Source organism: Falco rusticolus, chromosome 15, assembly GCF_015220075.1.
Source record: "Falco rusticolus isolate bFalRus1 chromosome 15, bFalRus1.pri, whole genome shotgun sequence".
Lineage (NCBI taxonomy): Eukaryota > Metazoa > Chordata > Aves > Falconiformes > Falconidae > Falco > Falco rusticolus.
Window position 1 is genome coordinate 15,171,111 of NC_051201.1, and position 20,296 is coordinate 15,191,406.

Consider the following 20,296-nt stretch of genomic DNA (forward strand, 5'->3'; position numbering starts at 1 on the left):
GTGAAAGCATTTCAGTGTCGGTCTCTGCAACAAGATACTGAACTCACTACCTTTAATGCCAGCAAGTGACAACTACTAGTCCTGATGCTCAGTATCTTAGGACTCATAACTTTCTCACGGGCTCATTTGTTTAAACACCAAACACACGATGAACCCTCTAAAAACAATCTTGGCCTGCATGAACAATTGCAATGAAACCATCAGAGCATTCCCCCCATACCTAGACTGCTTGTTCCTTTGCAGCTGCTGTAGTACAACCTACTTCGTGTTTATGCCTTCAAGCTTTGAAGCTTCATTAAAGCAAGTTTAATAATGATCAGAACTGGAACTACATCCAGGAAGTTTAGCAGGTCCGTGGTTTCATTACTGCGAAATCAGCCCTGTTTTTCCACTGTCTCAGAGTACAGTAGATATTGCAACAACCCGTAGCCACATTTTGGGACAGTTTACATGCAAATGTTTCACAGCCACGTGGCTGCAGTTCTGTATTCCTGTAGCAAGTACTGCTCCAGATGGTGCTAATGGCATGGACCTAAAGTACATTTTCCTCCTACTGTAAATCTACATCTGATTTTCCTTGCCAGAGGTAGTCACATTTTCATGATACTATACGAATGCAAAAGATGGGCTTTTCAAAAACCTAAGTACTTAGGTACTAAAGTCACACTTTCTAAAGTTCTTGAAGCACTGTGGTCTTTCAGAGGTTCTTATGTACCCATACACTTCTGAAAATTCTGTAGTGCTTTCTTCTGTATCTTAAGGACAGAGAGTCAGGGAGACTGAAAGAAGCTGAAACTCCTGGAGCACTGTCCATTAAAATTGGATGAGTTGGCAGTAAGGAAATATTTATGTTGTGCACAAAATTATTCTAGATTAAAAAAACAAACTGGAAAAAACCTCAACCAACCATGACTAATAGCTGAATGAATATCATCCCTACTGAAAAGCAGAAAAGAGAAGGGTAAGAAAATTAAGCTCAGCTGGTTTGATTTCCTCAAATGCACATAAAAGTCCTCCTTAAAAATTATTAAACAGGTTTATTATATTGATTAAACACAAAATCACAACAGGGAAAGAAAATGCATAGTGTATTACTCACTTAGAGAGTGTCTATATATTACCAGGCAACAACTACATGTATATTATATATAGTGATGCAGACACTTTTTTTTTCACCCTACAAAGTTTTGGAAATATTGTGAAGATAACCCCAACAGTACAAACTGTATTTTCTCTACAAAATTTTTTTCCTGTTATTTTCTTTATTACTGATTCAAACTGCAGGTTTTCCATACTGCCTAAGCAGACCTGTTTCTGCAAAACCCTTGACTTTTTTGCCCTTTAATTCCTCTATCCATCAATGGAAGTAACAATATGTACTTCTCAGTAATAATTCTCTAGAGTTTACAGGTGAAGAATCCTCTGAATGTCACAAGAATTATCATTAGTCTGTAAATATTTTGCTCTACAGCACCTTTAAATAGTTTTCTACCTACAAAGAGCTTTTGTAAATAGTTTAACAGTAACCCATCACTGCAGTTCATGGCACCACATTTTGATAAAGGAACAGTTTTAGGGCTCCTTGATGGCAGTCTACTTAAGTCTTCAGAAAAACATACACAGGCAAAAGTTCATTCAAGTAAGTGTGCTAATAGGTTATATCTGGCTTGGAAAGAAATATTACATCTAACAAGCACAAATGGTATTTAGGCACCTGAAGATACCAATGAGAATCATAGCAAAACTTTCAGTAGGTATTTTTAAATGAATTCTACTCTGAAACAGAGTTCTCATGGGGAATCAGACCAACATAATGGAATAATTGGCCTAAACAACCACCTGCTAGCTTATTTATAAATAAACCATAAATATCTACTTCTTTTCCCCACTAAAATGTTATGGTATAGCTCGCTATTTAAGATACAGCAAGATGACTAAAGCCAACATGAAAATGGACTTGCATAGGTATACAAAAACATTCCATTAAAAATTGTCCTTATAAATTAAGAGTTGGTTGTACGTTTTCAAGCTCAAAATTCTGGTTTTCCATTACTGGCTTAGTTTCTTTCCCTGCTAATCAGTCACTGGTACACTAGAATCAAACATAAAACATCATAGGCTTACACAGATCACTAAAACAAGAAGAAACTGATAAAAAACAACAATCAAAACTACAAGATGACTAGGAAATTAGAGGGAAAACCCCAAATCTTACATGAAAAAACAGCTATCAAACTCTTCATACACCTGCATGATCCTCCCACTTCTTTAAATTTTCAATTCAGAATGGTGAGTCTTCATGACATGGCTTGTCTTTTACTTTTCTACTTCACTACTTCTACATGGCATAGCACAACCTTAATTCAGCTGGGTCTGTCAGGTGTTTCCATCATAACACTTGCCAATCATTGCAGTATATATTCTGCTCACCTGTGAGTTAAATTACCTTGTCAGTGCATAGTCTTGCTTTAGGAGTCAAGGAGGAGTGTGGTATCACAGATGTCTTCAATAGAACGCTTGCAGAAAACTTCAGGGAACAAGCTGGTTGAAGGGGGAACACAAATAAGGTTGCAGCCTTTCACAGCATCTCTATATTTTCTCCCCTACAACTCCGTAAAGAGATGGTGAAATACTTTCTACTCTTTTTTTTCCTGTCTTAGCAGGGAAGTCTTGGAAGCAGCTTCACCTTTTTGCAAGTGCAGGGATTGCAAATGTTACCCTGATGAGCTGCATGATGATAAGTCCTGATACAGACCTTCACACGCTCTAAAGCCAATAGCCGCATAAAATAAGAACCGCACAGTATATATGCCATTTTTTCCCCTAAAATATGTACAACAGAAAATGTGCACTTATTTCCAAGATTGTTCAGTAGCGTAGTGTCAAATCAATTAGTAGAACAGACAATTCTCAGAAAGGAGTTTACTCAGATCAAAAGGTAGTGTAAAATTTTAAGCCTGTTAAACTTGTGCGGTAGGACACCCAGCTCCTTCCACAAGTACAGTCTGTACAGAGTGAGACAATAGCATTGTCTATGGCAAGTTGTTATAACTCAAGGACACAACATATTCTAAAATACAAATACATTTTTCAAATAAACTGGTAGAACAGAACTTGCTCCATATACCAAGTCACTCTGTTTCAGACTTCTGCTAAACGCTGCTTATCGTATTTCCCACCCTTCTGCACACTGATATCTGATCGGACATTCTGCTCCATGTCTGCATTCACTAACAACAAGATTCTAACAGACAGACTTTGTGCTTGTTTTGCCCAGCAAGAAACCTTCATAACTTCAAATTTTCATACTTTTTTAAAGAATAGTTTTATAGCAGAGTACAGAACTATTCAATTTACTGTGTAAGGATGTCATCCTTTGGACTGGAAAGACCTTTCTAAGTAGAACAGCACACAACTTTACTGCCTGTTTTGATCTCCTTGCCCAGCGGTTTGCCTTCTTTAATTTAGCTGAATTCATTTTGTCTATGAGTGTTACTGTATGTTTACAGCATTAGGAGATACTATGTTAAAAAAACTCTCAAAGTACACCTACCCTTTATATCATAGGAGGGAGAGAATACGTGCATGCAACATTAGTATTTAATCCATAGCCACCACAACTAAATAGCAGTCCTAGTAACAAGAAGGTGTCATGTATACTTTAGATGGCGGAAAAAAGAACGAGATTCTATTTCTGTCACTGCCACTACAGCACTGACTAACCATTAGCAACTCTTCTAACTCCACTACTTCTCCTCCCACCTAAGGGCTTATGAACAGATACACACAATTTAAGGCAGACTCCAATTACGTCCTTCTCACCATGTATCACTCCCCATTAGTGCATTATGGTACAAAGAAGAGACAAGCAAGAGCCTATCAGTGAGGAAAGAAATAAAGGGCCATAACATTTTTACAGGAGCATTACAAACTTATTGAAGCTGCTTTATTATTTGTATATAATTAAATATCATATTAAAAGAAATCATAACCTCCCCTCCCAAACAGCTCTTCAAGCAGCAATTACATTCATCTCCTACCAGAAACATTTGAATTATGTCCCTGAAAGGCCCAGAGACTAAGCCCACCAGATGGGACAGATGAGATATGCTGGGCTTTTGCATGAATTATTTCAATCCATCATAATTTGGAAAACTCATAGCTGCTGTAATACTGGAAAGCTTAATTTGATTTCCATTTATAAAGTAGGGCTTTGATGGATGCTCTAAAACAAAGGATAACCATCTAGCTACTATATCTTCTCTGCATTTTTGTTGACAGCAGAAAACTGAGGGCTCTGACTCATGACCTACAGCAGTTTAAACCAATACACCAGCTGTGACAACTGAGAAACCAACACACAGCAGTCCTGCAGTAGCAAGGGTAGCTTAAGTGAATCTCCTGCAAATACCACTGGTAATGTTTTAGGCCACTACAGCACATACCACTTATGAATCAGAGCAGTAAAAACTTTTAGTCAAAATTAATGTATTGAATGGTTTGCAACAAAAATAATTGTGTGCACACAATGAATCAGTACAGACTCCACACGTTAACTTCATGATCACACTAGCATTGTCTTAATCCATTTAAATTTTGGTGCCATCTCTTTATTCATTTACTCAAAAGTCGGTGTCTGGCTCAACTCTGGAAGGGAAACAAGTCTGAACATTATGAAGCTGAGTGTTGATGTTACATGTTTCACACTAAATTACATTCACCTCTGGAAATTTCTCTTTAGATTAGGTGCCAGCAGCTGATAGACATGCATGCCAAGAGAATAAAAAATTGGTTAAAAGTTAAAATATAGCAAATTCTATTTTCCTAATGTAAAGAATCCTTGGCTACCTATAAATGCAACATAAATCATTCATTTGTTCACAGAGAATGTCAAATATTACTATTTTAATGCCCCTTCACTTCAGAATGTCAAGAATGTCCTTATCCATATTATTGGTGTTCTGCCAGTAGGCGATATAGCGAAGGACTCTGATGTGCTTTTTTTTTAATTCAAGGCCCTCTGCTGCAAAGATCTCCCACAGAAAAGTATTTATAAACCACAATATATCTCCTCCTCCTCTCAGAAAATACTGCCAAACCTTCATGTTCTGCCTTTCAGATATTCCCAATTTTCTTCTGTCTCTGCAAAACAATTGACTTGTGTTCATTTAGATTCAAAGTGCAGTAATGCTCCTCACATAAAGGAGTCAGGCTCAAAGTGGCTTCAGTATCATTTAGTACCATATGCTCATAAGTCACTGTCCCAGCGAAGGAGCTGGCCCCTTCCTGCCTCTGCATTTGGATTCCACTTTACTGCCCACCAAGTTTTGGCAAAACTAGGCAACCAGCTCTTGTCCTGGTATGTGAGTCTCTGTAATATCTTCTCTGATTTTTAATGTAATACCTCTGATTATTATTTTTTTAAAATATAATTTCTCATGCACTGATATTGTAACTTTTGGCAATCAGAATTGTCCACACAGCAGATTTTTGGTTGCAGTTTTGAATTCAAAGAACTTATGTCAAAGGTAAATATATTACTACTAATTTCATGTGCATCTCAAACCTAAACAATTAGCAGACAAAAGAAAAGTACAGTCCCTGAGCCAAGAAGCAAATGAAACCTAACATACAGCAGTAAGGATACCAATGAAAGTCTAAAACAATACCATAAGACATACAAGTGAACTTTTGCACTAAGACAGGGTAACCGTGCAAATACTTACTATGTTCATACATCATCCCATAACATTCTATATTTCCTTTGGAGGACAAGCATGCGACTGTTCAGGTTTACACTCAAGCGTTAACAAGTGGCTCCCTCTACTGTTACAAGAATGTCAGTACTGCTATTTCTTTCCAGAAACTGTTTTAAACCATCAAAAAGCATTACATAAAAGTAAAGAACTGGAAAGCTCACAGTATGGATTAATCTTTAACCTTTGTTTTAAAACGTGCGTGCGTGTGTGTGTTTCTACATCAAAATACATGCAAATCAACCTTTTACTTTTTACTAATAGCTTCTGAACAGTATTTTGCCCAGCAAAATTTTCTCTTAAAATTAATACTAAGACTCAATACTTTGAAAATCATATGCTCATTCAACAGCCAGGGAGAAAAATTATACGTTACTTTGGGTTTGAATCACAATGATTCCTATACTTAGTGACAAATGATAAGAAAATAAAACTTAGTTGGTATATTTCTGCAGAACTCTGATGTCTTTGGACCATAGTTTCTATTTTTTCAAATTAAAAATGTGTAATATTTCAGTTCCCTTATGTAAATTGAAAATATAATTCCTGAAACAGTTAAAAATATACTCAAGTGGGGGAACCGATGAATTCATAACCAGTTTCCTCTTGAAAAATGCTTCTTTTGAATTAGCAATTTAAAATGATATAATGCAATCTTACAGAATTTAACTAGCCGTAAGGCAGACAGAAAAACTTAGTTTGTCAGCTGCTTAGTTTCAACAGTACAGTGGAACCACATTCTTAAACTTAAGTGCATACACACACATATGAAAATTGTACATAGCTAAAATTCACCTGCTTTCTAAAATTTATCAATTGTCTTTTCCTTCTACTGAGCATTGCAGTATTTCCACTGTATGCACAGAATTACATACCAACATATATGTACAAAACTGAGCACACAGAGTAACAGTCAGGGGCACTAAAATATTTTGAACACAATTAGTTGCACTGCTGTAAGGCCCTTGAGTTTACATTCTGTGATAAAAGAAACTGAACACGTCAGAGACACACCTAGTTTTGTAACCAGACTCATCCAAATACCACAATACCCTACTACAGTTTACACTGCTTCACACAGCAGATTAGGTACTCTTTGAATCTGCAAAGTAATTACTATTTTAAATATTTATTAAAATAACAGGTCCTATACATGGATTTTAGCAGAGCTACAAGCTTCCCAATAAAACAGAGCCATTCAGAACATAAATCAGGCCCAGATCTAAAAATAGCGTTGGATGCAGCCGCAAAAAATTCCAGCAAGAAAAGCATTAATGCCAAACACAGCCTGCAAGCTTGCAAAACAGAAGGAAACACTGTCAGTATTAGAAAGACACTGTATGATCTGCTGTTTTTCATGGAACTTTCTCAGGCACTTTCTCTGTTGTTGCAAAAGGCAGGTCAGAAGTGCTCTTCCAAAACACAAAGTACCCTAATATGGCACTAAAAGAGCAGGAAAACCAGCAGCACTAGCACTGAATACTAGGACTTATTTGTAGCTTTGCTTGTTTAGAGCTGGTGTAAAGTTATTTATACTCCATAATGCCTATCTTAAAACTTAGAGAAAAAATTCCTTCCAACAGTAAACTTGAATTTGTCACAAAAATCTTGTACTCGTCCTCACACCAGGAATCAGAGTCAAAGTCTCAAGAATTTATCCTGCAGACAGATGCTCTATAAAATGTTCAAGGGAGGAAGAGGGGAACACTGCCTCACTCACAAGGGATGGTCCCTATTATTTTCCACTCAAAACACTGCTTTATTGTGTTTTTTTCAGCAACCAAAGGTTGAACAGCGTAAAGCGTGCTTCAGGAACAGACTTTAGAGAAAGAAAGATAGATTACAATGTACGCATATTCTTACACCAGCATCAGAAAAATGAACATGTATGCAACCAGGACACACATAAGTGAAAGAAGGTAAGTTGTTCAAGAAGCATGTTTACACATGCATGCAAGCTCCAGGCAGTTTAAAGGAGCCTATAGCTAATATCAGACTGAGCACAAAGAGAAAAGGCCGTTTCCCTTTAAAACCGAGAACAAACAAAGCAAGCCCAAAAAATCACACTGGGGTTCTGCCTTCGCTTGATTAAGTAATTGCATGACTTTGAAGTGATTCATCTGTTCCTGATTAAGTCCAAGCATGAATATTTATTTTGGCATAAGAACATAATACTTAACATTTTTCAGGCGTAGTTCAATCATTCAGGACAACAACAAACCCCAAAAATCTCTGCCATCGGTTGTGGCAAACCAATTCACATGAATAGACGCCTTGCTATATACTGAGGTAAAAAGACTGAATTCCAACTCCTTTACTCCAGCTAGCTACAGTGTTTACACAGCATTCGCACCATTAAATCATACCCTAACAGGAAACCCATTTGATTGTATCTTTCAGTAATTATTTAAAAATAAAAGTACAGTCTTTACCCCTCTGACACCCCTCACTTTGTATGCAGGTTGTTCAACACCATGGGCTACCTGCATTTACCATCTCAGTTTAATACTGACATTACTATATTTTGTCCAACCTAGCAGGTAGAACAGTAAGATTTAAGCTCACCTAAAACACAAACCTACTGCAGAATTGCCCTGTAGCCCCCTGAGGGCTTTGCTGTTACCAGACGGTCTGGCACTGAGCAGGGGTTCGGCTCACACCTTCCCACCGGCCTGTCTCCCCTCAGCACCTCACGTCCCCGCGCTCCCAGCCTGCTGGCCTCAGCTGCAAAATCAGGCCAAGGCACACGAAACCAGCACAGCTGCTGCCTCAGGTGCCGTACAAACTGGCAAAGCCTTCCCTTAAGCACTGTATCAGACATGAAGAACGACCCTCCCAGCTGTTTCCTCACAACCCTTCTCCCCCCCTCGCACCCCCGCTCACCTGAGGTGAAACAAGATGGACGCCACCAGAGGCCTGGCTTTCCACAGCAGCAGGGCTGTTGTGGTGCTGGGTGCAGGGTGGATGGTGCTGAGGCCAGCTGAGAAAAATCTTCACATCAGCCCTGGACATCTGCCTAGGCAGGATACGTGTCACGATGGGATGAGGATTTACCAAGGGAGCTTGTTGCTGGGGTAAGGCTTAGGAGCTTGGTCACCACTTCCATCCACCATACTGAGCGGTTTTAGGCAAGCTGGTTCTTTCTTGTGCCTCAGTGTCTCTGAAAAATGGGAATGATTATGTTGGCTATCTGTGTGGAATGCTTCAGTTGTAAGAAAAAAGGTAACTCATCAAATACACTCAGCAATTCTGTAGTTCCTCATGTCAAAGCCTTTGTCTTCCCTGTTTTCCATCCATTAAAATCTAAGCATTGCCTCAGACCTATCTATAAAAAGAACGGGATTATGTAGTAATACATGTGCTACAAATTGACCCTCTGCATGAACATGTGGGCATCTGCATTTATCATTAATTAATTAGTACTTTTCATAAGCAAAAAGAACACGCAGGCACTTGCCTTGTACCCAGAGGGCTACCTGCTGCCAGTAGGTACTCTTGTGCTCAGAAGACTTGTGAATGGGCCTGCGTAATGCTCCCATGTAACTCTGTGGAAAAAACTTCTTCACTTCTGTAACAAGTCCCTTCCCAGAGATTTTTACCTATTTGTATTCATGTTTTCATCTCAACATTTTTCAGTGAAGAAAGGCTTTCCCACATGTCACAGTATTTTGACAGTTTTTCATGTTTTTCTTTCTTCATACAAGTTAGCATTAGGATATAATATTTTGCAATAAATACAACAGTATATTTCCTATTTTTGAACTGATGTGCTTTTTCTTTTAGATTCGTGTCTTCCAGTGATGGGAAAGGTGCCTGGAACATACAAGGCATTAACACTGGTAGGAAAAGAAAGCTCAAATACCACATTATGGGATGTGCTGGGAAACACAGTATGAAAACGTATCTTGGCATTAGTTCATGCTCAGCAGGAATGACAAACTCATGCTCACCATCAGTGCAGGATTTGCAAAACCATATCACTCACTGTACACTTCTTTTGCCACCACAGAATCCAATAATATATCTGGTATGTGAGCTTCTAAGACCGGGAGCAATGCAGGAAGCAGAGTAGACAGCTCCAAGATCATTGCTTAGGGCTGGATCCTGCTGGTCCCAAACTAACAAATCCAGAGTGCCCTGGGTATCTGAACTGCACTGCTTGCTAGACAAGGATCACAGCAGAACTAAACCACAGTTACACATTATTTATCACATAGACAACTACCTGAATGCACTCTGGCATTTATGGTATTTTATTGTTTTAGTATGAGGCAAGATTATACATATATGCAGGATTTTGGAGGGGTTTGCTGCTCAGTGCTGGGTCTTGGTACTTTTTTACTATCACAGGCAAACTCACGGCTGTTCTGTTCAGGTAAAAGCAATTTTATCTACCTGGAATTATCTTATCCCAGACAATAGGGAACTTCTGAGCAAGATCAAAGAAATATTCCTTTATCTTCCCATTTCAGTGGAAATACCAAGAAACTGAAAGTTGTATTAGCAGTATATACCATGTCACAGAAAATTAGTTTATTCTAGGGATTAGGAACATTCTGGTTACGTTTGGACTCAGACTTGACCTTTTCTTCTGCTCATTCCACCTAAGCACCTTGTACAGTTGATGAAGGAGAATCACAGGCCAACTTCCTTGTATAAAAAAAGTGTATTTTCTTTGCCATTAAATAAATCTCCAACTCCACTTGTTCTGTTGGGTGCAAGAAAGCTTTCCGGGTTGCTGTGTTTCATGCAATCCTCGTTCTGTTGTGCACTGAAAGAGGCAGTTTATGGATTTTATGAACAGTAAGTAGGTTAACAGGGAACTAAGAGCAAGTGAAAACAAAACTTAAAGACACTGATGGTTTTGTTCTAAGTGCAGTTGACATGTCACCCTGGGTGTTCCTCCACCATATGGCAAAGCATTGCAACAGCTCCACCCATTTCCCTCAAGGAAAATTCAGACCATACTGGTTGTTTGTCATTTTCCCAGTTAAAAGAGATGCAGCATTTAAAACTCAAAGCTGAAGAGACAATGGAACCTAAAAAACGAAAAATAGAAAACAAAGAATCTTTGGCCGCACTTGATATCATTGCACATGAATTTCAGCTTTAATGTCCAGCAATAAACTTCTGCCATCAAAATCAATGAATTTGTCAAGTCTGTCCTCTGTCTGGAAAAAGTGGTAAGATTACAGTTTGGACGGCTACTATTCCCAGCTAGTTTTTTTTGTGTCATGCAAAAGGAATCAGCTACTACTATGAACACCTGATGCCACATTCCTCTTTAATTCCTTTCAAATTAGACATTTAACACAGAAGCGAATGGCACATCAGCATTTACTAGCATTAATATAGTTCCCTAATCCACTGCTAGCTAGTGAAGAGTTTACATACTTTACCATGTCTTCCCACACTAGACAGTAATCAACATGGTACTTTTCTGCTGTGTCTGTTTTCTGCCTGTATGGTATCATACTTCAATTATTACCTTTTTCCTTCCTTGTAACAAATGAAAACAAAACCGTATTTCTTTATCTGCACTTCTTTACCTGCACAGTTGGGCTTCAGTTCTGAGTATACTAATATGCAAAGGAGACATGGAACAGTTTGTATCACTTTTGGCCCATTTCCTTGATTCTCCTGATTGCCTCTAGAAGAGCTTATTTGGGAATTAAGAAGCTGAGCCACAGTTCCTGTATCTCACTCAAATGTAGGACTAAGCAGAACTATCCAATTTACCACCACTGTGCTCCTTGGGATCCTATCCCTGTTAAGGCAAAGCCCTTTACTAGTCATAGTTCATTCCCTTACTACTTATTAAAATGATACCAACTCCCATCAGTGACTTTAGGAACCTGCCTAGTTTTTATGGGGACAGAACGCAGTAATCACATACCACTTAGTAGGTAAGCACTGTTTCTTGGACAATGCGCTGGTCAGAATGACTTTGCCCATTTGACCAATGAATTGCCCAAAAAAAGAATTAAGATTCATCTGTTTGGAACACAGACTACTAGAAACACATCAAAAACCTTTCTTCATCCTCACTTGTATTTTTGAGATGCTGTAAAACCAGTTTCTAATACTATTTTCTTTTGCTGCAATCATCTTTCAGTTTGCTCCTGTCTTTGCCTTTTGTTTTGTTTCTGACTTCACAACATATGCGAAGGGGCCATGCAAGACGACAGACTTTCAACACCCTCATTTCCTCAGTATATTGCAGCTCTTCCGCATCTAAGTAAAGCATGATTTCAGAACTCAGGGAACTGGAGAGAAAGCCACTATATTTATGCTTTAGGGCAAGGTTCAGTATGTCAGAGATTTAACATGGGCTCTGTAGCCCACGTTTTCTTTACAATCTAATTTGATTTAACCAATGTGAACAGTTAGCACAAGGAATTGGTTGAAAGGAAGGCATAACAGACTTAATCATGTACAGAGACATAGGCACGTAGTAATCTTCATTTTGCTCCTGTTCTTGAAAGTGGTACTACTGGTCAGCTTTGATAGATTGTTCCTTTTTTCCATCTCACTTTTGGTATAGAACGCAGAACAGATTTAATGTTAACTGCAGTGTATTAGCTCTGCACAAGACAGCATGCCATTTACTATATAAACAGCATCACATTCTATTAATAGCTTATCACAACATTCAGATTTAGAACAGGCAGGGCAAATACACCCAGGTAATAGCGCAGATTGTTAAAGAAACTAAATTATTCTGAAAAGAGTATTGATGGTCAAAAGAATTTCCAACTTAGAAACCAATGTTGGTATCAGATCTTTTAAAGCATTAGAAATACCTTCTATTGAGGAGAGTTCTGAATTTACTTTCTAATTGAAACCTTCCCTCTCTTAACTACTCTAGTCTAGTATCTCTCAGCCTGGATGACCAGGCAAATGGATTTTCTTGGTTTTCATTCAATGGACACTAAGATTTTACCCATTTATACAAAGGGTATAGCTGCTCATAATATCAGAATGCTGATTAGTATCCATAAGTTGTTCATATACAATTTTATCCATAACACTCTCAGTTATCTGTCTTGCATTTAATCTATCTTTATATAAGAATAAGCACTTCAGAATATCAGAAACCTTCCTCTTTACAATCCAGCAGATGCATAATGCCACCTTGTGACAGTACTTCAACAATACAACAAACATCCAGTGCTCCCATACAGTGATCTTCAAGCTGCTTTCCATAGACCCACAGGAGCATAGCCTATTTCCAAAATCCACGACGCAGGTTTAAGGAAAGCAGGTTCACATATACACTACGTAGAAGTCTTCATATCTGAAAATATTAAAAGGGTCTGTTTTACTTCCATAGAAAAATACTGCAAAGTTTGTAAGTGAAGGAGGTACTAGTAGAGTATAGATATTCTTAGAAAACCTATGCTCTAGATAAAACACCAACAATGGTACCTGACAGGTGCATGGCTTATGTTACACATGCATCTGGAAAATATATCTGAAGCTGTAACAGTCACTTTGACAAGATGTTTCCCTCTTAAGGAAAGGATTTTTTAAAAAGTGCTAACACACATATTTAAAGTGATAACAGTTCTTTAGAACTGCCATTGCTTTAATAAGCAATTCAAGTGAAGTATAAGATTTGGTTTTTTCATAGAAAATATTACTACGAATGTGTAGTAGCAGCAGTTTTTAATTTACTAAAAAATGGCATCTACTAGCAACAGAACACACAAAAAGTATCTGTTTATACAAATAAAATTAGGTTTCGAATATTCACAAAGTAACATAGAAGAGCAACATTCTTCTTCACATTGATACTCCAAGTTAGTCAGATCAGTTGCGATATCAAAATCCCTGTATAATATTCAGTCAAGCACCATGGCAGACAGTGCATTAAGATCTCTCATGAATGGATGATCAGCTAGTATTTTATCAATCTTCTGTCTTTGCTCATAGTCAGGAAAAATTTTTATCAGAGCTTCTCTTAGCTGTACTGTTTCTGAGGCAGATCTCTGTGGTGGCCCTGCTAGGCAAGCCTGTGTGTTTGTTTCCAGTGGAAGCCACGTTGATGAGTGATCATCAAGTACTCTGTTTTTAGACTGTTGACTGCTACTAGTTGGTTTGAGGACTGGTACGGAGAAGGATGTCTCAGAATAATGTTGTCCGCTTCTCTGTAAAGCGTTTTGTGCTGACCAAAAATCTCTATGGAACAAAATAGAAAAAATTTATTAAATTAAGGTAAAGGAAATGCTAGCTGTCTCTGTCAAACACAAAATAGAAAAATGTGTGTAACTCCTATACTTCACTGCTGCTCAGCTAGTTACTGATCAGAATCAAATGGTAAGCATTTTTTCCAGAGTGAAACAAAATAGTGTTTGAATCTGGCAAAATTAAGGACATTAACATCATCTATGACTATTTCCAATGCGTTGCAAGTACTTTCCTTGACAGAATACAGAACAGTCAAAGCTTATTTTATGGAAGTTTTAACATCAGTACTATTGAGCTAAATGGATAAAAAGGTACCCTGAACACAAGTACACCAACTCAGAACGTGAAAATACTGACAGACCGAAGGTGCTTTCAGAAGCTTTACAAGACTGTTCCTCACCTACTTTGGCTCATGACTGAGCTTGCTCACATACAGATCAAAGCCTTGTTTCCCTCATATGATGTCCTTAATGGAGATACGAAGTTTTTCAGCAATTCCAGGATCTGAATATTCTTCCTTAATTACTGAGATTTTATCTCAGACTTTAAGGACCTGCTGCTACTCTAAATTACCAGCACCACAGAATTTAGGGCCTACTTCACACACCACAGAATTGTGAACTGCAACTCATGTTACAGTCTAGTTTCCTACCACCATGGTGAGACAATTACAGAGCTCTATTTTAAAAGTTATAACACCTCCCATTACTCAACATGGAAAGGCACTCTAATTGCTCGAGATCCTTCCAGTTTCTAATGTTATTCTTAGTGCCATTTATACTTTCTGCATCATTTAACTCAAGTAGAAAAGTCTCAGGGAAGGAACAAGATTAACTCTTTCTGCTGGCACCTTTTCTCTTTCTTTGAAAACCCCATCACACCCCCTGCAAAAACCAAAGCCTACTTCCAGTTCCAAGCCCTCTCAGAAGAATCCCTTTCCATTTCTGCAATCATCACAGTCAGCTCTCAGAACACACTCTGTTTTCACTTTATTTCTCTCAGATGCAGGCAGCTAAACCACAGTGTTCCAAGTGACATCCAGTAAGGGTTTTATATTAGAGCTTGAATACTTCGCCTTTCCTACTGGAGTTCTAGAACTGCACTCGCTTTTTTCACGTCACTATTACATGCCTATTTTCAAATCAACCTGTGACTTACAGGTATACAGGTCTCACTTTCCTCAATTGTTTCCAATAGCAGAGATTCCTGTTTATTCTTTGTATTAATCCTTGAGTACAGCTTGCCTTTCGTATTGCTGATTTTTTAAGCACTTGTTTCTAAAAGCTCTCTCAATACTCCTCACTATCATTAGCATTTATAATGTCTAAGCTGGTGAAAGAAAAGAGCAGCTTGTTTTCTTATACAGAAGGGCAAACCCATTCTCAAGTCTTGGTAGTTAGTACAAAATAAATTCATACTTTGAATATATGCACATTTTAAAAGTACAAGGATTTAAAAGTAACAATATATGATTATTAATAATTTAAAATTAAGAATCAAATACAAATGCGTTTAAAATAACAATGCCTCTCAAAAAACGTTTTATTTACAGTACCCTCAAGTGTGAAGTGAAATGCCTCTCCTGTGACAAAGAATGCCACTTTAGAGGGTTTCTCTTGTAGCACCTATTGTCCCACTCTGAATGAGTAAGCAATCAACCAAGGTGTTTGAAATAATGTCACTGTAATTAACAGGATACCAGGCTACCATATACCCAAATCACTGGCAGCTTTGTGTAATGTTAAAACAGTTTGGTCCACATTTGCATGAAAGCCATGACAACCAGATCTCAAAGGAAATTATTGTCATTCTTATCTTAGTTCTGAGAGATCCTGGTTAGATGCAAATGTCACCAACAGTTTCTGAACAGACTGAAGTAACAAGAAAAAAATGTTTTTGTTAAGCTACTACATCCTACAGTGTTCTTGCTTAGTTTCACTGTACCTTTACTATAAAGAGGTGTTCAAGTGAATCAAACCCAGTTTATTTCAAATGTAAAATCATAACTGTCTCAAAACAGAAGTGAAAACAGTGCTTATACCTAGAACAGCCTTCACTCCGAAGGAAGTCATCTAATCTAGGCCCATTTCTTCCCAAAGGATCATCAGGAACCATAAATATGTCACCAGCAAAAGTGTACTGCAGCAACCTGCAAGACAGTTCTTTCAATATTATTTAACAGCAATGTATTACAGCCTCACTGCCCTTCACCTCTGTAGCACAAGGCAAGTTGCCTTAAAGCAAACACTTCAAACCACATCAGGACTTGCTGAAGCTTAACTAGTAGTCCATTTTAGATACAACCAGCACTCACTGCCAAAATAATTTAATGGGAACTTCTGTGAACCATTCTCATTATGCTGCAGAACACCGAGGTGGTTTTGGTGGTTTTTTAAAATAGCAAGTGTTGGATGACTGCAAATTTTTGCAATGAGACCACAGCGGAAATTTCTAGGTGATTAGAGAAGATTTTCTGGTTGTCCAAACTCCTCTTCCTTGTAAGGATCTTCAACCATGTAGCTAAAATGCATATGTTACCAGAAAGCCACACAACTAGTAAACATAGCATTAGCTGTTTACAGTTAAGACAAAGAAGCTTTTTTCTGGAATCATTTTGGGATGGGGAAATCTGCATTGAAGGAACCCAGTTTAACCAAAATTTGTCTGCAAGGAGAGAATATGGTACAGTGGAATTTCCCCAGAATTAAAACTAATAGCAGACGTTAACACAAGCTCTTAAAACCCCACAGACTGAGAATGACATGCTAAGTATTCCTGCTAATTTTCTGTAGAACAGAACCTGTCTCGGGTAGAATTCACTCAAGAGATAGCATAAATACCCACATGATTAGCCAACATCAATTCCATGCTCTCCCAGCTATACCTGAGAACCCGGGACAGTTTTCAGTTATTTATTTATTTAGACTTATACCGACCCCAGTCACTGCAGCAGATGTACCTTCAGAAGGTGTCAGGGAGACTCCAAGGGATTAGTGGGAAATTTGGGCAACAGAAGATCATATCTTAATAGTAAAATGACCTGATTTAACTGGAGGGGAAAAAACCCAAGCCAAACAAAAAAAACCCCAGTTGCACAGCAAAAACTGTAATTCACAGAGAACTCACAAACTGAAGCAGGGATATTTGATAGCTAAGAGAACTCATCTAAACCTGAAGGACACTCAGTAATTGCAGGGAAATGGCTACTGGGATATGCTGCAAGTGTTCATTATTTCATATGCTGATTTGTTGTACTACAGTAAAGAGTGATTGATTCTGAAGCCTTAAAAGTAACACTATATGTCTGCATCAGCTATTATGTCTCCTTGAAGAAATGAAAGGTAAAAGAAGGAAGACTGTGAGAAAGAACCACAAAGCTCATACTAACAGGATCTAACACCCAGCTTCAGTAGTGACAAAGCTTGGCGGCTACACCAAGCTCCTATTTATGTGAGCAATTGATAGACATACATTAGTGAATACATGAATAACAGGGACATGACTATTCAACACATAATTACAAGGACATCAATCAAGTGGGGAAACACAGCCAGTACTTCGGGTTGGGTTCTACCCAAATTGCATGACAGATTAATTAAAGATAAAAAAATCCCACAAGAAGATGGTGCCACCGACTGTAAGGACAGACATTCTTTTAAGCTTTCACAGAAACTGAGTAATTACCTTTTTTGAATAATGTCTCTCCAGGCAAGTGATTCTGTCACAAATTCTCTGAAGTTATCATTAGTCACAATAACACCTCCAGTTTTATCAGCAAGGTGTAACAAAAACCTGTAAAATTCATTTAAAAGACTGTTAAGACAGTCTGCTTTGCTGAAAATTGTCCAAAGATCTAGAAAACTAAATATTTCACTGTCTAAGAGTAACCTATTTACATGAAAACAAGCACTCTGATTACCAGGAAATTATTCTATTTTGACCCACCATATAAACTTTAAGCAATGTTTTAGGTAGCATGCATTTATTTAGTGCAGCAGAGTCTTCATGGGAAGCTTTTTTCCCCATTAAAAAAATAAACAGGCAAAAAAAAACCCCAAACCCCAGGAGATTACCAGACTCTAAATAACCATAGAGGTAAGTAGTTTGCTTTACTAAAAGAGCACAGTATTCAGTTCACATGTCAACACAAACTTATTTCCCTATACTTTTTTGCTTAGCATTAATGTCCATGTTCTGTGAGATAGTGTTATGCATGTTAGTTGTTTGTTCTGTCAACACTTTTTAACAAAGAGTGCTGCTACCATTTTGTTGTTAAATAAATTATGACAAAAGTTAACTACTTATTTATCAAGAAAATCCCATGGCTGGCTTGTTTGGTTTTTTTTTTTTTTTTACCTGTTGGAAAACAGGCTTTTTGCCATTTGAAACTACTTTAGCAAAGAGATAATGGATAGTGTCCTTGTAAAGACAAGCGTACGCTTCCGAAAAAAGTGCAAATATGTTAGCACAACATTCATTTCCACAGTAACCTCAACTGTAAATACTGCACCTACACAGCATTTTATATGAAATGCTTGCTGTATACAAACCATTAGTGTGTAAGCAGCTCCAACTTGGCTGCCTTGTACATTTTTCTTGCTACAACATTATTATTTAAGAGATTACAGTTACTGTATCTTAACAAGGAGGATATATAGACTGCACTTAATTTGTCTATTATATGTATCAAGTTTTGCAATCAGGTACGTGACTGTGCAATCTAACAAAACCAGGCATGCCCATGATGCAAAACCTCAACAATTTTGTTAGAAAAATAAAAGTATGAATGATTATTTGTAGGAAGGAAGAAACCAAAATCCAGGCAACTGTAGCTAGCTGCAAAACAAATTCAAAGCTGCCAATATACTCATCCATGCAGAATTAGGAAAGCTGGTTGTAGAAAAAAAAAAAAAAACAACCAAACTTAAGCAGCATGTACTTTTTACTGTGTTTCAAGACTGTAAATCTGGCAAAGAACCCCTCAACCCCCCACAAAAAAAAACCCTAAACCTTACTGTTGTCTTGTTCACTGAAATATGATCCCCACATTTTGAAGTTGAACTTAGGTGCTCTAATTAACTTAGAAATTGACTAGCCCACGTATTGTTACAAATACATTGCTCCAAATACACATCTGTCTGTACACCACAATGGCACCAAGAAAATAAAACTAGAAGAAAATAGTACCTGATCATTAGCTGATTTACGCTAGTGCTCTCCAAACATAAAAGACAATTCAGGGATAGACTGATGATAAGGAAAGCATAAAAATATTACTAGGAGACTAATTTCTTCCTCAACGCAAGTGATGACATTTGAAATGGATTGTTTTACAAAACTGCTTTATTAAAATTGCCAGGAAAATTTGCCATTTCCCAGGAATTTCTGAAAAGAGTATGTATAATATTATTAAAGAGTTACATATATAAAAGTTTCTTAGGACACTAAAATAACAGATGTAGAGCTCAGTTTTAGACAGACTGAAGAACTAGCTAATACAACCACTCATGAAGTATTAAGCTTTTTTACAACCGTTATTCAGATGTTTAAAAGGACTTTAAAACTATGTATATTCTGTACCTGTCGTCATGAGAAGCAATTCTTGTTCCTAAAACCATCCTTGCAGGGGTTAAAGACAATATTCCAACATCTTGGAGCTGCGTTAAGAAATCCTGCTCTGTTAAAACATGAAACAACTGTTCTTAAAAACAAAAGCTTTCTTCTAGGCTATTTATAGACTTGACAGTTAGTGTGAGAGATAATTAGCAGAGAAAATTGGCTACTTTTGTACTTATTAATCTAAAGAAATGACATATTGATAGTTGACGAATTACTAATATTACAAAAACAGGGAGGAAAAGGTTGAAACTGGGAATTAAAGAGCAAACAAAACGCAAACCAAACAAAAAGGCCTCCACTTAGAGCACGTCAGTTAGCCTAAACAGCATTTCCAGGTGTCTCAGACTACTGTATGTTGAAACCCAATTACTCATGCTGAGCAGCCAGACTCTTCCTGCTTCACGTCTTATGAAGTATTCCTGCACCATTCACTCTTCCCAGAAGTACCCAAAGAAATAGTTACAATGTAGTTTAATAAAGCAAACATTAGGAAACTATTTCCCTCACCTGTAGTGGAAGGATCACGTCTTGTTCTCCACTGTGGAACAAATACAGTAATATTTCTATGGCCACGTTTCCAAAAGTAGTCAACAGCTATTGCAATTCCTCGACAGGAGAAGAATTTCCTTAGACCATGACTGGGGGTGAAAGAATGAGAAGGGAGATTAAATTCACTAGAGTTTTACTACTTCCAATATAAAGAAAACTGAACAAAACCTTGCAAAGTGAAG

At 37.6% G+C, this 20,296-nt stretch overlaps 1 protein-coding gene across 4 annotated transcripts in view; it reads right to left on the reverse strand.

Moving 5' to 3' along the window:
• Window positions 1–20,296, reverse strand: part of N4BP1 (NEDD4 binding protein 1) — a 39,086-nt gene that overhangs the window by 6,693 nt on the left and 12,097 nt on the right. For 3 of the 4 annotated variants that reach the window (XM_037408769.1, XM_037408768.1, XM_037408771.1), the window contains exons 3-8: window positions 20,073–20,203; window positions 19,527–19,623; window positions 17,631–17,738; window positions 15,988–16,095; window positions 8,640–13,937; window positions 2,447–2,541 (exon numbers count right to left, since the gene is read on the reverse strand). In XM_037408769.1, the coding sequence (XP_037264666.1) occupies window positions 13,601–13,937; window positions 15,988–16,095; window positions 17,631–17,738; window positions 19,527–19,623; window positions 20,073–20,203 (781 nt within the window). In that variant the 3' untranslated portion in view covers window positions 2,447–2,541; window positions 8,640–13,600. The remainder of the gene's footprint in view (window positions 1–2,446; window positions 2,542–8,639; window positions 13,938–15,987; window positions 16,096–17,630; window positions 17,739–19,526; window positions 19,624–20,072; window positions 20,204–20,296) is intronic. The other variant, XM_037408770.1, reaches the window with a different exon arrangement.